At 46.9% G+C, this 21,216-nt stretch overlaps 1 protein-coding gene across 8 annotated transcripts in view; it reads right to left on the bottom strand.

Moving 5' to 3' along the window:
• LOC310689209 (sodium channel protein type 5 subunit alpha-like) overlaps positions 1–21,216 on the bottom strand; it is a 308,343-nt gene that overhangs the window by 56,272 nt on the left and 230,855 nt on the right. For 5 of the 8 annotated variants that reach the window (XM_083466571.1, XM_083466570.1, XM_083466572.1 and 2 more), the window contains 2 exons: positions 9,136–9,282; positions 4,103–4,226 (listed from right to left, as the gene is read on the bottom strand). In XM_083466571.1, the coding sequence (XP_083322697.1) occupies positions 4,103–4,226; positions 9,136–9,282 (271 nt within the window). The remainder of the gene's footprint in view (positions 1–4,102; positions 4,227–9,135; positions 9,283–21,216) is intronic. The other 3 variants (XM_083466574.1, XM_083466576.1, XM_083466577.1) reach the window with 1 other exon arrangement.

The raw sequence follows: 21,216 nt of genomic DNA, 5'->3' as shown, positions 1-21,216 counted from the left end.
CCTGCCCCACCCCACCCAGCTCTAGGCTTTCATTCAAAAATCCTAACTTAAATCACAATAAAATCTCTCTCCGCCTGTGTACATGCATGCAAGCTGAGCGTAGTGTATACTAGAACAGCAGGCTTTTACTGCTGCTACAAGTGGAAGATAATTCCAGGTTGTCACAGCTCAGGAAAGCTCAATCAGAGAAAAACATCTGCAAATGAATTAAAGGCTAGAAATGGCCAACTTATTGTACATTTAATAGAAATATTCTAAGCCTTGAGCAGAGGGCCAAAGGAGATGTGATGCTTATCACGTAGTCTGCCCATATGTAGCCGATTTTTTTAAAATAGCAATAATTCCAAAATAGCCCACATATATCACACTCTTTTCTCCAGACGGTGTTTCGCTGTTGACTTAGAAGGTGGCTGTACTTGCTCTAGTCCCAACCCCTTTAATTCCATTGCCTTTCCATCCACTCTTTTGTCACATAAACCACACTAAGAGGGTGGTGGGCTCAGGGAATCTATTATTTGCATGACTTTTAACATGGAGGGATAAACTGGAAGAAACACAAGTACCACGGCTTCTGTGGAGGCAGATCCACCAAAGGTGGACAGAGAAGAGGCAACACATAAACTTTCAGAGTTTGAAGGGTTGGTGAAAGGCTGTAATAGTAATGCTATGGGTTTAATTTCAAGACTATACCATTGCTTATTGCTATTAGAAGCGAATGGTACAGAAGGCAAGGTTTGAGTTTGAAACTGAAGGGACAGAAATGGCAGGCAGGATGGAACAAATCCCCATTTAGGTATATCTCAGTTAGAGACTAAGAAATGGAATTTAAAATGGTCCATAGGTAGTGCTTAACACCACAGAGGTTATCCTGTATAAATTCTACACTATCACCATACCGTTGGAGGGGATACCAGCTGGTAGGAACTTATAGACATCTCTGGTGGGATTGTGGAAAAGAATACAAGTTCTGGATCTCCATTTAAGGAGATTAACACAAGTTGTAGCATAATACCCACCCCACAACTGGCTCTTCTAAACATCTAGGAAGAGAATGATTAGGAATTATGTGTAAGGAGTTGATTATCCATTTGCTAACTGTGGCCAGAGCTGGCAGAGATGGCCTGGCTTTAAGACTCATCACAATTACCCACAGAAACAAGTTGAAATACAGCTGCTTCAAGGGGTCGGTGTGTTGTGTCCTCCCTATATGCGGCCCCAGTTAACACCCTGGCCAGAGCACTTTGGACCAATTGCAGCTTCTGAGTACTCTTTAAAGTCAGCTACAAAATCCAGAGCGCACGACATTAATCCAGATGTGATGTAACTAAAGATGTTTCACTGAGGCCAGAACTGCAGTCTCCAGAAATGGGTGTGTTTTGCACACCAGCCTCAGCTGGGCAAAGCACCAAAATTCAAAGCCAGGTCCAAATGAACCCCTCCCCTCCAAGCCATGTGCCTGCATTTTCAAGGGAAGACCTACCCCTCTTCTGATGTACTGACCAAGAGCAGTGGCGTAGCGTGGGGGGTGCCAGGGGTGCCGACCGCACCGGGCGCAACATCTGGGGGGGAGCGCGAGTCCAGAGGGAAGGGACAAGTTCCTTCCTCCGCCGGGCTCCCCGCCGCCACCGCCAGCCTTGCGCCCTAGCGCACGCACCCCCGCCGTCGCTGTGGCTGCGCTCCGCTCACTGCTCGCAGGAGGAGCAGCCGCTGCAGCAGCGCCGACACCGCCACCGACGCCTGGCCGGGCACGGGCAGCCTCTGCACCCTGCCGCCGCCGCCATCCCCTCGGCCCAGCCACAGGCGGCGGCTGCTTCTGCCTCCATCCTCCTCCGGGCAAGCAGCGTTGTTTGCGCGGCAACTCGCAGGTTAGGGGTTAGGGGGCGCAAATTACTTGCGTTGCCCCGGGTGCTGACAACTCACGCTACGCCGCTGACCAAGAGTACCTCTGTCTGGTCTGGATTAAGGGGCTGTTTGTTTTACCACATCCAGTCCAATGGTTCTGGATTTCCACAGTCTCACTTGAATGAGATGGACAGCTGGGATAGAGTTGGGTGTCATCTGCAAACTGGTGGTGCCAAACCCCAAATCACCTCCACTAGTGGTTACATCTAAATATTAAGCACGGGGAACAAGGTAGGGGCATGTAGGACCGCAAAGGCCACCTGTTAAGGTATGGAATAGGAATCCACATGCTGGAGCTCACCATGAATGTCTCCCTTGTTCTTTTATAATGGCAATGGCGCCCGCCAGAGAGGGGCTGGAGCCCTGAGCACCACCATCTGGAACAAGCCATCCAGAAAGGTCTAGAACGAAACTGGTCTGGAAACTGGCCTTGTTCAGTGGCATGGTGTTGAGAGGTCCAGCACAACCAACAGAAAAGTATTCTCCCTGTACAGTTTCTGGCACAGGTCATCTACAGAGGCCAAAGCTGGATTGAAATGGATCTGGAGCCGAGAAGAGGGTGAGATGCTTGAGTCATTGTCTTACTGAACTATTTATTTTGTGCATTACGCTATACTAAAAAAAAAGTACAGTGGTACCTCGGGATGCGAACAGGATCTGTTCCGGAGCCCTGTTCACATCCCAAATGGAACGCAAGACGTGACGGTGCGTCTGCACATGCGTATGACGTCATTTTGACGGTCTGCGCATGTGCGTGTGTCGAAACCCGGAAGTAATGCGCTCTGTTACTTCTGGGTCGCTGCGGAGCACAACCTGAATTTGCCTAACCCAAAGCGTATTCATCCCGAGGTATGACTGTACTGAAAACAGGAGACATCTAGAAACAAACAACTGAAGAATTGCGTACACTGGAATGCCTGCATCGTCATACCACACCCTTTTCTGACAAGTGAATTCATGTTAAGCTGTTATATCTAAGAAGAGCTGCCAAGAAAATGCCTGGGAACTACAGACATCCCCTTCCCTTGCAGGGCTTCTGCTACCTCATTTGATCATCCTTCACATGCCAAAATGCCGTTCTGCTGACTGTAGGGGCTCTTGCATTTCTTGCAAGTTATCCCCATCTGATCCCCACTAAGCAGGCTTGTTTCTGAATTAAATAATCCTCTGGGATATGCACGCTCGTGGATATATGACAGTTTAGCTCACCTTATTCTCCTACTCCTCCATCCCTCCCCACCTTCCAACACATCAGGAAGAACCTCATGGAACAATCAGCTGCAACAGAGACTCAAGGCTGTCAAGTGATTGCATTTGTTAACTGGAGAATTAGACAGCAAAAATCTACATTGCATGCCTGTCTTTTCAGTGGCAGGTGGAGTTGAGTGTTTACCAAACACAGGCATGTTTTCATCTTAAGAGTGAAAAAGGCATCTTGACTGATGCAATCAGCTCAAGGTTACAGGAAACACCCGTGAGTCGGCTTGGTGCAATCCAGTGGTGAGACGCAAGGGTGGAACTGGGGCAGCTACAAATATATATATATATATATATATATATATATATATATATATATACACACAAAACTGCTACGGGGCCAGTGGGTGGAGGAGACAGCCTCACAACAGCTTCTCCCTTCCCCTCTGTGATGCCTTGTTTTGGGGCCATCAACCCTCCTGGATCCCAAGGGCCTCTGGGACCCCTAAAAGATCTGTGCCTTGGATGCATGTTTTTTGCACCATGGCGGTGCTGGAGATTGCAGGACCCTTGATTTCTGTGGATTAGTCAATGGAGACAGGTGTGATCTGTGCTTTGACGGTGGTTTCATTAATGTGAGATTTTTGTTTCACATATTGTTTGGGAAAGCACAAATTAGGTAAGTTCATCTTTCAGTGTGAATGGAATCAAATTTCTCCCAGGTTCCTTCTTCCAGGTAACTAGTTCCATAATTAAACTACTCTCTCCATCATTAGTTTTCATGTAATGTTCAACCAACCAATTTAGATCTGGAAGTTTAGATCTGCTTCCTGCAAGTTTAGATCTGCCCTCTGGGGCAGCAGCAGATAGCAAGTTCCTGCCCTCTTTTCTGTGATTCTCCAGCTTCAACCTGAAGTGGAATAGCCCAGGAAAGCTGTGGCAGTTCTGATAATGCGTTTCTAGCTTAAATTCAGAAAAAGAAATGAAAGCAGCCCATCCTTACGTTCTGGGAAACAGTCTTCTGGTTCCATCATCTCTTCTGCCAGCTCAGGCATCTGCTCCAGAAGCTCTGGCGGGATTGCCAGGTCCACTGTGCTTCCTTCCGACAGACTGATTTCATCAAACTTCTAGGGGAGAAACAGGGGCAAAGGTGAGGAGAGGAAGAACATTAATCAGTCTCCTCTTAGCGGAAGTGGCTGTGCTTTAAAGAAGGAGCCAGCGATGGATGATTCAGCCAGCTGGAGAGAGGATGAAAGGAAGAAAAGATTTGCTCATGCATTTTCATACAACACAGTGACCATTGCAAAAGGGATGCAGCATACGACAAATGAACGAAATATGTAAAAATGAAACAACTGCATAGCAGCATTTTGTAATAAAGGCGACGTTTTTGCTTAGCGATGGGCAAGATTAAGATAAGTGCCAATTTCAAAGGAGATCTGTGTTTCTGTTTGCATATAGGTTCAGAAAAATGCAAATTTAGTAAGAGTGTGTTAAAATGAGTAGTGAATACTTTTTGTTAAAAAAATAGCTTTTATTAATATATAGCCCTTCCCAATAGAAATACAGAAATGTAAAACTAACGTCCCATGTGGCTTACCTCCCTATTCCACTTATAACATGTCATGGGTGCAGGTTCATAACCTTCTTCCAAGAACTGAATAAATTTACCCACCAATCCTTAACTGGGGGGGGGGGGGAGGTTCAAATACAGAGGAAAATAGCATGTCCGGGAGAAGTCTAGAATGCTTCTTCCTAACATCTAGTTTTCTTGGTGCAGTTAGGAGCATCCAGCCACACCTTTCTCCTTGGTAGAACTGGGTCAGCATATTTCAGGCATGTTTTTTTCTGACACACTCCCAGTTCATCTATGGTGACAGTAAGGCCTACCAGCTTGGCCAGAGCCTTCCACCATCTGAAAGCACATTCTAGAATACGGCCCAGAATCCTTTGCAGAAGGCAAGATTCCTGAAATACGTGCTCGTAGGTTCCTCAGCAAGTAGAGGAAGAAAATGTTTACTGCTCCCACGGATAAATATCACTTGGTGGTTCAAATCTTATTGCATAATGGGTCTTTAAACATTTTCATGAGCTCCTGTGCTGCCAAAGCACAAAGGGGGTTGGGTTTATTGTTGCTTGTGTGGTTGATATTCCAGGATGAAAAGGGAGAAATATCAACCACCTCACTTTCAAAGAGCAATCTGGAACTGCCTCCATATGGACAAATCTGCCTCTTCAGCAATGTCTGAGAGAAGAGATGATCTTTACCTTGTGGCTAATTGCAGCCTCCCGCTTCTCTCCCGCCCCTCCCCCCGCCCCAATTCAAATGAATCCACCAGACAGAGAGAAAGCACTACCTTCAGAAGAAGAGATTAAGGGCAGAAATAACAGCTCTCTGGAGATTTACGTGAAGAATGCTCCTAAAAAAAACCCAAACCCTTCTGCAATGGAAATGAAAACATCTGAGCAGCTGATTATTGGGCTGCTGCAGACTTCCTGGGAACATAAAAGATGGGGCCATTTTCAGGAACTGAGATCCTGTTTCAAAGATGGATTATGAAGGGAGACTAAGATGGACCCTTTTCTAAGAAAAGGTTTGGTAAACCAAGCTATACGGATGACTACAGCCCAAACTAGACAAGAAGTAACAAAGGCTGCATACATTAAAAATACATTTAAAGCATATGTCTTCCCCCAAAGAATCATGGGAGAGCTACAGTTTGTTATGGGTGCTGTAGCTCTGAGAGACTGCAAACTACAGCTCCCAGGATTCTTTGCGGAAAAGCAATGTGCTTTTTAATCTATGGTGTGACCTAAGTTTTCCTTAGTAGGGAAATAATAGCTCTGGGTGGAATGGTGGTGGTGGTGGTGGTGGTGGTGGTGGTGGGGTACTGAGGCTGCAGTACTGAGGTCCCAATCCGAAAGCCCCTAGGAGCTGTAAAGATCTCCAATGAGAGCCAGTGTGGTGTAGTGGTTGAGAGCGGTAGTCTTGTAATCTGGGGAACCGGGTTCGTGTCTCCACTCCTCCACATGCAGCTGCTGGGTGACCTTGGGCCAGTCACACTTCCCTGAAGTCTCTCAGCCCCACTCACCTCACAGAGTGTTTGTTGTGGGGGAGGAAGGGAAAGGAGAATGTTAGCCGCTTTGAGACTCCTGAAGGGGAGTGAAAGGCGGGGTATCAAATCCAAACTCTTCTTCTTCAACTTCAATGTCTCATCTAGTGATGCCCTTAGAAACTGATTACTTTTTGATAAAACATCCCAGGATGCCTGTTTGTCTGTCTTCTCCTATTAGCTAGTGTGGTGTAGTGGTTAGGAGCGGTGGACTCGTAATCTGGGGAACCGGGTTCGTATCTCCGCTCCTCCACATGCAGCTGCTGGGTGACCTTGGGCCAGTCACGCTTCTCTGAAGTCTCTCAGCCCCACTCACCTTACAGAGTGTTTGTTGTGGGGGAGGAAGGGAAAGGAGAATATTAGCCACTTTGCGACTCCTTATGGTAGTGATAAAGCAGGATATCAAATCCAAACTCTTCCTAAAATGCTTGAAAAGAAGGCAGGGGGTGTTGGAACTATCACACCACACTTTGAAAAGAAGGAGTACCGTATTTTTCGCTCCATAAGGCGTACCTGACCATAAGCCACACCTACTTGTTTTTTTTGGGGGGGGGGAATTCAAGAAAAAAAAATATGTGGCTCTTGGGGGCTTTTGCAGCAGGTGGGCAAAGTGAGAGTGCCTCGCTCTGTCCCTTCCCCCACCTCCCACAAAAGCCAGGGATAGCCGCGCGAAGCCTCCCCACTGCCTTGCGGAGGCTTCGCGGGCTACCCCAGAGCTGCTCAGGAGCTAGTCGGGACTGGTAGGGGAAACCCGGGTTTCCCCCACCCCCAGCCCCAGGGACCACACATTCGCTCCATTTCCCCTTAGACATTTCCCCTTAGATTTTAAGAGGGATAAAAGCGTCTCTTATGGAGCGAAAAATACGGTAAACTCGGCAATGCAGTATTGCTTGCAATGTTTGCTTTGATAACGAGGGCCTGCTTTGAAGATGGTGATTTGGTGCTCTGGGAGAAGGTGCTCAAATCCATCCTTCAGTTCAGATCCCTCCTGCCCCCACCCCAATCCTATCAGAGAAAACATCCCCACAACAACCCCCAAATTAACACACCAGCCCATTGAGGGGCGCCTCACTGGAGGAAAGAGTTAAGCACCCTCTCTAATAGCACTGTGTCTCTGATCTTTAAATCAGCCCAGCCAGCCTTCAAAATGAGAGGGGAGAGGCACCAAGGACCCCCACACCCCCTTCTCATATGGTTCAGCTTTAAGTCCCTTAAAGAGACTCCAAAAAGAAAACATTAGATTAGCCGAGCAGGTGAACAGAGAAAATACATTGGTTGTTGCATCAGCATGCATAAGCCCCAGCCTGATAACCTGACAGTGACAAAAGGAAAGATTATAATATCTGCAAAACTCAGCAGCCCAGCCGCAGGAGGGATGAGAGAGGAACCAGAAACGAAGCAGCACAATTAAAAAGCAACAACAACAGTGCATTGCAAGCGATCTAAGAGCCGTTTTAGAGTCATCCATATAAACAGAGGTGGGGGCTGGGGCAGTGAAACACTTTTGTGGTACGGAAAATATCAAGAAGCTGATGGTGCGGATCGCTGATTTGGACTTGTCCCTCCTCTATTTAGGCCTCAGTTTCACCCCTGTTCCTCAATTTGTAGCCAAAAGTTCAGAAATCGGAGCTTTCCGCTTGGCCTTACTCCAGTGCATACGATTCTCTTTGTGAATTCTGGTTGTGGTTTCTGCGTTGCCTCCAACTCTTCTCTTGGCGGCTTGACAAAGCTGTTGGCGTCCTTCCTGGGTTGCCCCATGCGCTTGAGCTAGCTGCCATATGAGCCACCAGACAGTTTAGCCACTGACTGCTTCCCAGGGCTTGGTCATGAAATTGTGGGTCCCAGTTGTATGTGCCGTCCCACACAGAGCTAAGTCTTCAAAAATAGCATCATTTGGGCGTTGTTGCTGGCGTATGTCACCTCACATGAACTTCTGCCTCATTTTTCACTGTTCCATGGACAGGTGCCATGCTCTTTGATCTCCCTCTTAAACAGTCACAAATAGAATCTAATTGTGCTCTTTGGAGATGGCATTTGTGTTCTGCGCACATTTAAAGGCGGCGGAGGAAAGCAAGCTTGTTGCTGTTGCTGCTTCTTACGACCAGGCCATTCAGAAAGTCCAACTTGAAATGGAAGCATGCCATTTTCCTTTTCCCACTTTGTTTCGTACAGAGTGCACCTGGGTCCCAGGCAATGAGTTTCTTGTTCATTTAGTCAGTGTGCATTGATTCTCATGCTGTATGGGGTAAAACCATCCCCCTAACTACTAAATATTCAACTTTGTAAAAACGTGGTCTGCAATTCAACAAAGTTATATGCATGTGCTCTGTATGCAGCTGGGGATATATTTAATGTTTCTATGACAGGCTGAGCAGGCAAGGTACCTTTTAAGCAGAAAAACAGCTTGCTGCCTCAGTTAACTCGTATGTGTGGTTCCACCCCCAGCAGAAACTTCAGGCACCTCCAGTTATGCAACTTCCTCCCCCGTGCTCTGTAGGATGGTTGCATTTGCGAATGTATGTTATGTGCAACTGAATTTATGCTTAGGATGGAAGCTGCTATATGACCAGCTTTTCCTCCAAATGATAGACATGATTTCAGGCTATAGCAGAGAACCCAGCTCATAGCCTGAGCCTGAAACTTGGCAATTGTACTCAGCTTTTTGTTTTTGTTTTTCCAAATGGTGCATCCTGGAATTCCATTCTTGGTCATTGCATGAATTCTCTGCTTTTAATTCTCTCCATACTTACCACAGCTATACTGGCCATTCTGCGTTGTTTTTCTTTGGCGCCGGATAGGCTCATTCATAAAGGAAATGACCCCCAGCCCCGCATGCCCCATGCAACCCTTGCCAATTTCTACTGCATGCACTACAGAGTTCCAGCAACGGACAGCATGCAGAAAGCAGGCGGCAAACGGTTACCTCTTGTTCCCCTACTGGCGGGACCGGAGGCTCGTCCTTTGACTGTTTGTCCGTTTGCAACTCACTTAACTCTTCGCAAATCTCAGAGGCCTGACTCCGAACAGCTGGGCTTTTGTAGCGCTGCCCTTTCAGTTGCTGTTGTTTGTCCTGGTGGAAATAATCCTAAATGGGTTTATTCCCCCCCTTTTTCCAGCATGCTCATTTCATAAGCAGAACACACAGACAGACACATACGGCCCCAGTGAGAACAGAAAAATCAGCGTCAAATATGCTCATTAAAAGTGGCACCTCGGGGCAGCAAAGGGTGAAGGAACAAGATTGCATTTAATTAACTGTGCAATTTTTACAATAATTTCCATTGCACTTTGACAGGGTCATCAGACTCAGGCAAATTCAAACTACAGACCTTTGAGCTACGGCAGCTCTCTGGGAAACTCATGGCCTCGTTTGGCCAAAGCATCTTTACTTGGCTCTTGGCCTTACTCCATGCTTTCCTCTGGGATTGGTCACAACCCCTTCGTGAACCTCCCCTTCCTGTCAGCAGCACTGATTTTATGCAGCAACACACACACATATCTCGTGAAGATGGTGGATTTCGCTCCTTAATTAGTCCCTGCCCTTTCCTGTGGCTTCACTGCCCTTTGTCAGATACCCAAGCTAACCTGCTCAGTAATACATACCCTCCAACATTCATCAGAAGAAAACAGAGAAATCCCAGAGAAAATAAGCACATTTCTCACTCCCCCGCAACTGACCCTCCCGGACCCTTCCATTTTTGTGTCCCCTCCCGCAGAGCATTTCCTATCGGAAGAAGGGCTACTCCAATGGGACAAAACACACACACCCTCCACCACCCCGAGAAAACCCTGTAATCCAGATTCACAAAAAGAAAAACACACACCGCAACAGCTTGGGGACAAAAAACGAGGGCCCCCATTTTGATCAACGGGGCCTGCATTCCCTGAGGGCCATTTGCCAGTTGTGGGGTTGGGCCAGAGAAAAAAGGAGGCAGAGCACTAAATGGAAACATTGCCTTTGTAGAAGAGGCCAGAGGAGGTGAAGGACATCTTCTTGTCAGACAAAAATCTCTTAAGGAGCTTGGAAGCAGGGCCATTTTGTCTGGGGAAGTGATGTGTTCTTATGAGAGACTAAGGGTCAGGCAGAGAGGCTTGGAGGGCTGCATTCAGGCCCTGGACCTGAGGTTCCTCACCCCTGTGTCAAGCCAAGACAAGAACTCCCATGTTTGCATGTTAAAACTGCTAGGGACTAAACCCTGTGTAGAACAAGGTCCTGGGCTCCTCAAGAGGAGGACAGGAGGTTGATGAGTTAGTTTGGTGTGGGTAGAGAAGGGTGAACAGTGGGGAGGACTGGCCCACTGCTCCATGCCCTTTCCTTTCTTCTGCCACTCGGGCATGGTAGCCTGAGGAAGGAGGGTAGGTTTCAAACCAGCTGTCCCCAGCATTTAGAGACAAAGGAACTGCTCACAACTCACATTATATCGGAAGTGAAACAGACTGCTTCTCACCCAAGCAATTAATTGCTGAACCAATGCATATTTGCTCTTCAGAGCTCTCCACTAGGAAAGTCAAGGTGAAACATATCTCCATTATTTTGTGAGGACACAGTTTTGAAAAACTGGCCCATGGGAAAACTGGGAGCAGGAGCCCAAAGCATACTCCTGCAGGTGACCATCTCACCCCGCCTGGAATTTTTCTGGGGGGCTCTGGCCCATGTTTTCCTAGAGGCAGACCTTCAAAGCAGGGCTGAAGGATAGAAGACCCCTTCTGCAATCTGAGCCAAAGAAGAATTTGAAAACCTCTCCATTCTGAAGGAAATCAGCCCTGAGTGCTCACTGGAAGGACAGATCCTGAAGCTGAGGCTCCAATACTTTGGCCACCTCATGAGAAGAGAAGACTCCCTGGAAAAGACCCTGATGTTGGGAAAGATGGCGGGCACAAGGAGAAGGGGACGACAGAGGACGAGATGGTTGGACAGTGTTCTCGAAGCTACCAGCAGTGGAAGATAGGAGTGCCTGGCGTGCTCTGGTCCATGGGGTCACGAAGAGTCAGACACGACTAAACGACTAAACAACAACAATGTTCACCTCTCCTTTGAGGTAAGCTATAAATGCAATCCTAAATTCATTTTCCTGGGAGTAACATACTGTCATGTTTATTTCCAGGCCCAAACCAGGGAATGCTGGAGCCAGTCTCCACACCATGCTCCCAACCAAAAGAGAAGCAGATTTGTGCCCAGACGCCCAAGCTGTCCTCACTGCACAGGTCTTTCTGGCAACTCTGCAGAGTGGCTGTGTGTCAGGAGGGCTGCCCTCTCTTTACAGGGCTGCCTGGTCCAAATATAGTTTGAAGATTAAAAAACATAAGAAGAGAGAGCAGGGACCTTGAAGTGTGTTGTCAACGGTTGGCACCTGGAGAACAGACTAAACAGGCATGCAGATTACCTGATCAGAGTCTTCCCCACTATGATCAGATAGTTTGCATTTCTATTTAAATTACAACAACTGTTTCTAAATTTGCACGACACAAACAAATGAGCACATGCGAATTTTATGCAAAATCTAGATTCTCTTTGGCTCTCCTTTTTGGGTGATGTGTGTGGCCATTGTACAACTACATCAAATTGCCTTAATTCCCCTTGCTACTGAAACACATTAACAACGCTCTGCCTGGTTTCAATGGTTTGCTAAGGAGAGCTTTGGGGAGGGGCTTTCCCTGCTGTTTAAAAAGGCAATTACAAGCAGAACAGGTTTTTTTAAACAATAGTTATTTCCAACTCTTTGCATTTGGCTCATGCCACATCCTCATGTTTTACTGCCCGTGCTTGATGAGCCTAATATTATTGATGTCACGGTTATTAGCCCACCTGCCATGGTTGGACAGTTCCCTCACTGCGGGGAACAGCACAGCAGAAACAGAGAAAAATGTTTCATTTCAGACTGAAATAGCAGTAAAGACAAAAGAAAGCTTTTTGGCTAAGTAATTTGGAGGCGGGGAAATAAATGCTTTCCGTTTGCCGAGTTCATACTATAACCACCCCCTTCAAACCGCTGCTATGATCTTTCAGTAAATTTATTTGAAATTATATTACTGATTTCCTGCTGCAAAGGGCATGGGGCTCAATGCATATTTTAACTTACTACAAATTGATTCAGCACCCCCGCCCCCCCCCAGCCCCAAACTGTACCCTGGGCTTGAGAAAGTGCTGAAAGTAAATGCTGGGCATGTATTTTAATCAATTCTCCACAGGCCAAAAGATCACATTGATACAATCAGGGGAGCTGGAATTTTGTCTGCATCAAAAACAGTCCATAATGGACAAGGGAGGACCTTAAGCAGTGCAAGAAATCAGCCGCATTAACTTTTCATTTCTTTAAAACCGACATTCCCTCCCCCAAACGAATTGCAAGCATGATACAAATAATTTTATTCATACAGCTCTTTCGCACTAATTGGGGCTTTATGCAAAAGACAACAAGATGCAGCAGTTACACTTGAGGCACTCTGCATAATCAATGAAATGTAACATGACACAAAACAGCAGAATCCTATACATGTCTACTCCGCTCCGAGTACACCACTGAGTTCAGTGGGGCTTGCTCCCTGGTAAATGGGCCAAGGATCGCAGCCATAAATCCAGTTGGAAAGGGGAAGTGGAGACAGAATTGCCACATCTCAGGAACTGTTCCTGCATATGGAGTTGGGGTGGGGGGCAGTTAACCTCTTTCTCAGAGCCTGTAGGAGTTACCGTATTTCTCGCTCTATAGGACGCAGTTTTTCCCCTCCAAAAATTAAGGGGAAATGTGTGTGCGTCCTATGGAGCGAATGCAGGGTCCTTGGCTTCAGTGATAGCAACATGAAGCCTCCAAAGCGCAGAGGGAGCGCTCCCTCTGTGCTCCAGAGGCTATGCGTTGCTTTCGCTGAAGCCTGGAAAGCCGCCTGAAGCCTTTGGAGCGCAGTGGGACCTTGCGCTGCGCTCCAAAGGCTTCGGGTTCCTTTTGCTGAAGCCGGGAGCGAAAGGAACCCGAAGTCTTTGGAGCGCAGCACGATGTCCCGCTGCGCTCCAAAGGCTTCAGGCGGCTATCCCTGTTCTGGGGGCTGGGGTCGGGGGAAGCTTGGGCTTCCCCCGCCCCAGCCGCGCAGCTAAAAACGAAGCCAAAACAGCGGGATCCATCTCCCGGCTGGAGAGGTTGCGCGCGGCTAAAGAGGAAGTCAAGACAGCCAGCAGGATGGATCCCGCTCGCTGTCTTGGCTTCTTTGCTCTTTGGGGTGGGGAGGAAATAATTCTCCCCCCTTGATTCCCCCCCCCTAAAAACTAGGTGCGCCGTATGGTCCAGTGCACCCTATGGAGCAAAAAATACAGTAAATCTCTGAGTTGGTCAACCAGAAGCACATGAGATCCACTCCAGCTTTTCTCCAAGGTTCTATGTTTACAAAGGCAATAAATAAATAAATCCTATTTACCCCCTTCCCACAACATTTTTAACATTACATTTTATCTGTATCATTACATTGTAACCACCCCCTCAAAAAAAAAAAAAGTTCTCTTGAAAATTCATCAGCGTTTTAGAGCAATCATATCCAATGTACACATTTTTGCAAGGATTTTTGCCTTACATATCCACTTTTGCAAGCAATTTCCCTATATAATGCATAATTCATTGTTTTCCCACAAACATGCATCTTATGCAGAATTTTCCACAATAGACACATTTTTTGAATACATTATTCAGTTGGAGAAACTGCATCCCAAAATTCAGAGAAGTGTCGCTTCCAAAGGAAAGCTTTATTTTGGGTTGCAAAGTACAAATTAGGAAGGTTTGCATTAAAATTTGAACTGAACTGAACTCACCCCCCCCCAATCCCCAAACATAATTTACAGAATTTGAGAACACGTGGGCAGGAATTCTGCATTAAAATCAGTAAAAGAAAGAAAATGGATAACTGTTTTCCAAAAGAAATAACTACATCACAGAAAACTGCCAGGCCTGTTCCCTGCTCAAACAGATTTGTATGCATGTGTATGTCTATGTCTATGTGTGCAAATACACACACACAACTTTCTTTTGAATTCCAAACAATTCATTATGTTTGCTGCAACAATAATACTTTTATTGACAGCAAAGATGCCCCACTGTGGGATGCTTATGTAATCTGTTTGTAATTGTTTTATGTCAAGCGCTGAGTTGCCAAGGCAGTATTCATCATACTAATATTTATTGAATCAGTGGTTTTTGTAATTTATAAGGTAGAAAACATCAAGCGAGGCAATAAATTCATGCATACAAATGGAAACTGGGGTGTGAGCGTAGCTTTCCATGAGTTGCTTTTGGAGACAGGAATTTAAATTGTGTAACTACAGCCTCGTTCTCTGTGAAGAGCTCTCCCTCTGCTTCAGCCCTCCATTTCAGGCTGCAGGCGGAAGTTCACAAGGCTGAGTACCTTACCATATAGAAAGGAGAGATATACATAGCTTACATAAAATAACCCTCTGTCCCTCCCTGTACATCTTAAGGAGGAGGAATCTGGCCTAGCATTCACCTTGATATCTCATTTTTCATATGCAGGGACATTTCTATATTAGAAACATCCGGCGAAGGAGCTCATACCTGCACTGTGAAGCGTTGCAGCCCAGATAGTTTTTCTGTCTCAGTAAGAACTGAGAAAGACTCTCCTCCCTGAAAGAGAGGGGAGTGGTTGTGGGCGGGAGCCCGAGCACCGCCCAGCAGGGGGCGTGGCCCCCTGCCTCCAGCTCACCTGGCTGGCGCTCACGCCCTCCCGGTGGCCACCCAACCAGGTGCCGCGGAGGAGGCGTGTTCAGCAGCCTTTTGCTGCAGCGCCAGCCTCTCCCTGGCCTCGCCAACAGAAGGAGTGTGGACTTGTGGTGGAGCATAAAAAGAGACTTGAATGCATTTGCAGCCTTGTGTCCCAGAACGACGGTGTTCTGGTCCTCTTTCCTGAAAAGAACTGTTTGGCGCGGTGCGCAAAGCTGTATGGCCATTGAAAGAACCAGGAAACTCGTAAATCGGGCGGTAGCCCGTTGGGTGCGCTTTATGTATGGCCGAGTCATTTATCATGACCGTATCCAGATCAGCGACCAAGCTTTATACCGGAATGACGGTGTCCACCTATCGGATCTGGGGAACGACATTTGGTTAGCTAGTGTCATCAAAAGCATCTGGGATTGGTTGCAGCTTTGTGGGTATTGGCGGCGAGCCTTTGGCTCGGGTGGCGGTTAGCCATTGGAATAATGTGTTGTGGTGTGTCGAAGTGCTAGGTGTGGCCATCGCCTATGCCTTCAATTTTTAGGGGTATTCCGTTAAAGGAATCTGGGGGTCGTGTATTCCGTCCGATGCCTGCTTGGCGGGAGGCCTTGGCACGACCCTCGGTGACAGCAGGGGTGAGCCTATAGTTGGATTAGCATCAACAGGCTCCACCTACTGGTGAATAAACCCACTTGTTTCGATCCAATGCCTAAGCCAATACCTTTTCATTGCTGTAATCAATAAAGTTGTGGCCTTTTCTAGCCCATCAACCTTATATCACGTGTCCTTGTGTCTTCATTTCACTTCGCGGGGGTCGGGTCCTCGAACCACAACCTAAGGCTTCTGCTTAGACTCATGTAGGGTTGCCCTAGGTCTGGAATTTCCCAGACATTGCCGGGATCTGGCTGTCGGAAACAGTGTCCGGGTGGAATTTGCTTAAATGTAGATTTAGAAAGACTTAGAAGTGTAGATTTTTGGCAAATTTCCTTTAAAATAGATTTTTTAAAACTCAACAGTTTGGGGGCAAAATTAAAAAACTCCACAGCTTTTGTGTCCTGATTTTCACTATTTCAAATATGGCAACCCTAACTCATGAAAATATATAGTTCTGCCGTCCGCAACCTGGTACCGTCCAGATGTTATTGGACTCCAATTCCTATCAGTCCCAGCCAGCACAGGCAATTGTGAGGGCTGATGGAAGTTGTAGTCCAAAACATCTGGAGGGCACTAGATTGGGGAAGGCTGATTTATCTATTAAAGCCAATTTCTATACTGCTCTTCATAACATATGTACACCCCAGGGCAGTTGACAAGGCAATGTTGATGTATCCTCAAGGCCAGTTCACACATGGTCGTCACTGACTGCAGTAATTTGGAGGCAAGGAAACACAGTGGTGCCTCGGGTTAAGTACTCAATTCGTTCTGGAGGTCCGTTCTTAACCTGAAACTGTTCTTAACCTGAAGCACCACTTTAGCTAATGGGGCCTCCTGCTGCCAGAGCACGATTTCTGTTCTCATCCTGAAGCAAAGTTCTGAACCCGAGGTACTATTTCTCAGTTAGCAGAGTCTGTAACCTGAAGCGCCTGTAACCTGAAGCGTATGTAACCCGAGATACCAGTGTAAAATGCTTTTGGTTTGTTGAGTTCATACTATAACCACACGCCTTCAAACACTGCTATAATTTCCCAGTAAATTTACTTGAAATCATGTTGTTGTTTTCCTGTTGCAAAGGGCATGGGGACTCAATGCATATTTTAAGTTATTATTAATTGATTCTGAGCTCCCATCCCCCAGTCCAAATTGTACCTCTGACAGCACCAACCACTGACACACAGGCCCCAAAGATTTGCTCATGATATGAAAGGTTCCCCACCCCAATTTACTCATTTGTCTAAGAACCATCAAGCACTGACTTGAGTAGCTCAACACAACACTCCCTGGGATTGATTTTGTCTGCCACTGACTCATAGATCAGACTAGAAGGCAGCAACCAGCTAATTAACCCTTTGTGCTAGCCCAAATACAGTGACAAGAGCCTGTTATCCCATCTCAATGCAGATCCAGACCTTACAGATATGCCCCTACTACAGACTTCTCATAGCTATTGCTGTATCTGAGCAGGAGCGTTCATAGAGGTGCAGACTGGAAGAGCACCTAAAGCTTACAAACCCTACCTGCGCACATTTCTTTTCCAACACTGACAGCAGCAGTTCAACAGTTGTGCATGCAGGTGGATGGCGGTTCTCTGAATCAGAGAACCACATCTGAATCAGGAACAAAGTTAGTTTCAACTAATATTATTAAGTGGAAAGGTCATGTCTTTGTGGTGGAGCACGTACTGTGTGCATGCAGAAGATCCCAGCTCCAATTCCTGACGTCTCCAGGCAGGGCTGGGAAAGATTCCTAGAGAGCCCCTTCCAGAAAGAGTGTAATAAATTCTGGGCTTGATGGACTAATAGGGCATAAGGAAGCTTCCTATGTTCCTAAGCTTCCTAAAGGTAAAGGGACCCCTGACCATTAGCTCCAGTCGTGACCGACTCTGGGGTTGCGGCGCTCATCTCGCTTTATTGGCCGAAAGAGCCGGCATACAGCTTCTGGGTCATGTGGCCAGCATGACTAAGCCACTTCTGGCAAACCAGAGCAGCACACGGAAACGCCATTTACCTGCCCGCCGGAGTGGTACCTATTTATCTACTTGCACTTTGACGTGCTTTTGAACTGCTAGGTTGGCAGGAGCAGGGACCCCACCCCCCGTCGTGGGGATTCAAACTACCGACCTTCTGATCGGCAAGTCCTAGGCTCTGTGGTTTAACCCACAGCACCACCCATGTCCCCTTCCTACAGCACGACAAAACAAGGAACATCTGAGGATACAAGGCTGGCTTTGGGACACCGTCACAACCCAAACAGGTTGCTTACATGGTCCTGCCATGCCATTATGTTCTGCACAGGATCCCTGATTACTGGGATTACTAGAAGATGAAGGACGGCAAGGCAAAGGAAGATGTCAGTAAAACATCAGCATCAGAAGAGGGGAGAATAACAGGCTGTAAATCTCTGTTTGGGAGGTACACCGCCCCCCCACACTGAGCAACCCCCTTTCCCATCAACAATGATGAATATTCAGTGCACCCTCAATCCCATAATTCATACAAATCTCCCTGCCCAGCTTTATTTCCTCTAAAACATACACAACTTCATTCCTCTAAGGGTTCTGTTTTTAAAATTAGCCTTAAGTGGGAGAACTTGGCAGAGGGCAGCATTGGCAATGCTAATTTCTCCTGTTATCAGTTCAAAAGGCACAAGAGTGCTTCATAAGTGTTCATTGTGCAGCGCCCAAAGCCACTACCTTTAGCAGAAATTGCTCGTCGACGATGTTTTAATCAGCGTGCACTTTATTTTCCTCTTGGTAATTGGGCTCTCTCCACAATGCAATACGAAGAATCAGGTATTACAACATAATGGGTTGACAAACACGGTCTCTTAAAGACTGGAGTGCGCTTTCTAACATTTGCTGCCGATTGCCACCCGCTCCCAGGCACTGCCTGAAATAACCACAGAAGATGCTTTTCAATCAATTAGGGCTTTTTGTACATTTTCACCGTGATTGAGAAAGACTCGTACCATCACGTCCACCCAAAGCAGTCGGAGGTGTCAGGGCAACCGAAGCCACCGCAGCTTTACGGTTTCACTGTTTGGAGAAACCCATAAGAAAAGCAGAGAACTCGCACAAGAATGACTTTGGAGCAGAGACTGTGGTTTGCAATCAGAAGCTATCCTCAGGCTCATGTGCTCTTGTCCAAGACCATATATAAAACTGGAAGATATTCTAGGGCTGAGCCAAAGTGGCATTTTAAACTTCACTACTGGCGCTGTGGGTTAAACCACAGAGCCTAGGACTTGCCGACCAGAAGGTCAGTGGTTCGAATCCCCGCGACGGGGTGAGCTCCCATTGCTCAGTCCCTGCTCCTGCCAACCTAGCAGTTCAAAAGCACACCAGTGCAAGTAGATAAATAGGTACTGCTCTGGCGGGAAGGTAAACGGCATTTCCGTGCACTGCTCTGGTTCGCCAGAAGCGGCTTAGTCACGCTGGCCACATGACCTGGAAGCTGTACGCCAGCTCCCTCGGCCAATAAAGCGAGATGAGCGCCCCAACCCCAGAGTAGGTCACGACTGAACCTAATGGTCAGGGGTCCCTTTACCTTACTCAGGTTGTGGACTATGAACGAGTACACTTCTGCCCCCAAATTCAATGATTCTCGTTCATTCTTGAACGAGTACACTTCTGCCCCCAAATTCAAGGATATCTGCACGAGTACTAAACCAGGTGAGGGTAGCCAATGGGTCTCAAACCCTTGGTGAATAAACCCTACACAAATCTGGAATGAATTCCCTAAGATTGATGGATGGCGCCTTGTATGCCTCCTTCCAGCAACACCTGCAGCCAAGCTAGTGCCCAACGTCTTGCTCTGCTTTCCTTTGGACCACAGCAGCAAGCTCTTGTCATCTGGGCAGCTCAGGACCTCCACACACACTGCCCAGGCTTGCACCCCAGGGAGGTCCCTTCAGAACTGCAAACACAGGAAACAGCCCTACTAGAAAAATTAACCAATAAACTGAAACTGACATGGGGACACATAGAAGAAGACGCCTTCACCCTGGTATGGCTCCCCTTGATCACATACACAGCCCAACAAGACAACGACAATAACCCACCAACAGCATACAAATCAATATGGCTAACCTGATCCAAAACACCCACCCACCCCACTCACACACGAAAACAAAGACCACCACAGCCAACCACAAATGAACAACCACATCCTAGGCCAACCCCAACCTCTCTCACCACCAAAGGAACACAAGTGAACAGCAAAGGACCTGCACAAGCAACGCTGACACCGAACCCTACATATATTAAGTAAAATAGAAACATCGCCATCTGCCCCCACCCCCACCCATCTTTCTCCCTTTTCTACCCAATGTCTCAACAAATGAAACTGATTTGTAAAAATGTTACATATGGGGAAAAAATACGAGAGAGAGACATTGCACACACTTTTGTAAATTATAAAAAACTAAAAACTAAAAAAAACCCCTGCAAACACAGTAGTTTGACTTCACCTTCGGAGGCTCACTCCATTGTCTGTTGAGATAGGCAGATGCCAACAACAATTTGCCACTGCTTTCTTTTTAAATCCACCCATCCCAGAGTGATAAGGAATAGTCCTACCTCCAGCTTGGCTTCATGATGATGCCTTGGAGGCCTGAAGGGACACATTTGGTCTCCAGGTTTGAGATTCTTCAAGCCTGAGCTAAAGGGAGGGAGCAGATTTGTGTGATTCTATGTGCAACAATATGTAAAAATTGAAGAACTCTGAGAAAGGGAGAAGTGGAGAGAGGGCTGGGCTGTGAGCTGTAAGCTGAAGGCAACTTGGGGTGCCAGAACTTGTATACTCCTGCCTTGTCTGAGTGCTGGTGCTGCTTAACGTCACTTGTGCTCTATGTATATATTTGCAAATAAGACCAATATTACAAAACCACCATAAATTATCCAGCCACCTCTACTCTGAAAGGAAGCCAAGCCGTAAGAACATAAGACAAGCCTGCTGAATCAGACCAGTGGTCCATCCAGTCCACCTGTGATTCCCAGAAGCTGGTATTCAGATGCCTGATGCCTTTGACAGTGGAAGAAGTGCATAGCCATCACTGCTAGTAGCCAGCCCTGCCTTTCATGAATTTGTCTAGCCCTCACAAGTGGAGAGAGGCCTGTTACATCTATGTCCTCCTTGAGGGCTTCCCATGGGCATCCATTTGGCCACTGTGAGATGGATGCTGGACTAGATGGGCCTCAGGTCAGATCCAGCAGGACTCTTCAGACTTTGCTAATGACAGCTGTCTACCCGCAAGCAACCTTCCTTAGCCAACATTGCAGGAGGAAAGTTTGGTGCATTCATGGGCACGGCAAATGATAGGATCCAATAAATCTGCTTGTGAACCCTGTCTGAACTGAGTGGGCAGCTGAATACATGCCCCAGAACCTTGCAATATATGACAGATACTCAGAGATTACTTCTGCAAATGAAATGAAAGCTCTGATAATCTAGAGGAAAGAAGCACATACTTAAGTCTTGGGTATCTATTCCGTGTTCTTGGTTTGTAGCTCCAGGATAGCAGCAACAGCTCAAATCAAACATGTATGCACCCCCCCAAAAAAAACCCTTGATTATTTCTGAGTAGCAGTGTGACTTCTCCCCAAAAGCAAAAAATTGTGTGAAATGCTCATTTCAGAGCAGAGT

Source organism: Podarcis liolepis, assembly GCF_965112155.1.
Source record: "Podarcis liolepis genome assembly, chromosome: 12".
NCBI classification, from domain to species: domain Eukaryota; kingdom Metazoa; phylum Chordata; class Lepidosauria; order Squamata; family Lacertidae; genus Podarcis; species Podarcis liolepis.
The sequence above is the reverse complement of the archived record's forward strand: the minus strand, read 5'-3'. Positions and strand labels throughout refer to the sequence as shown.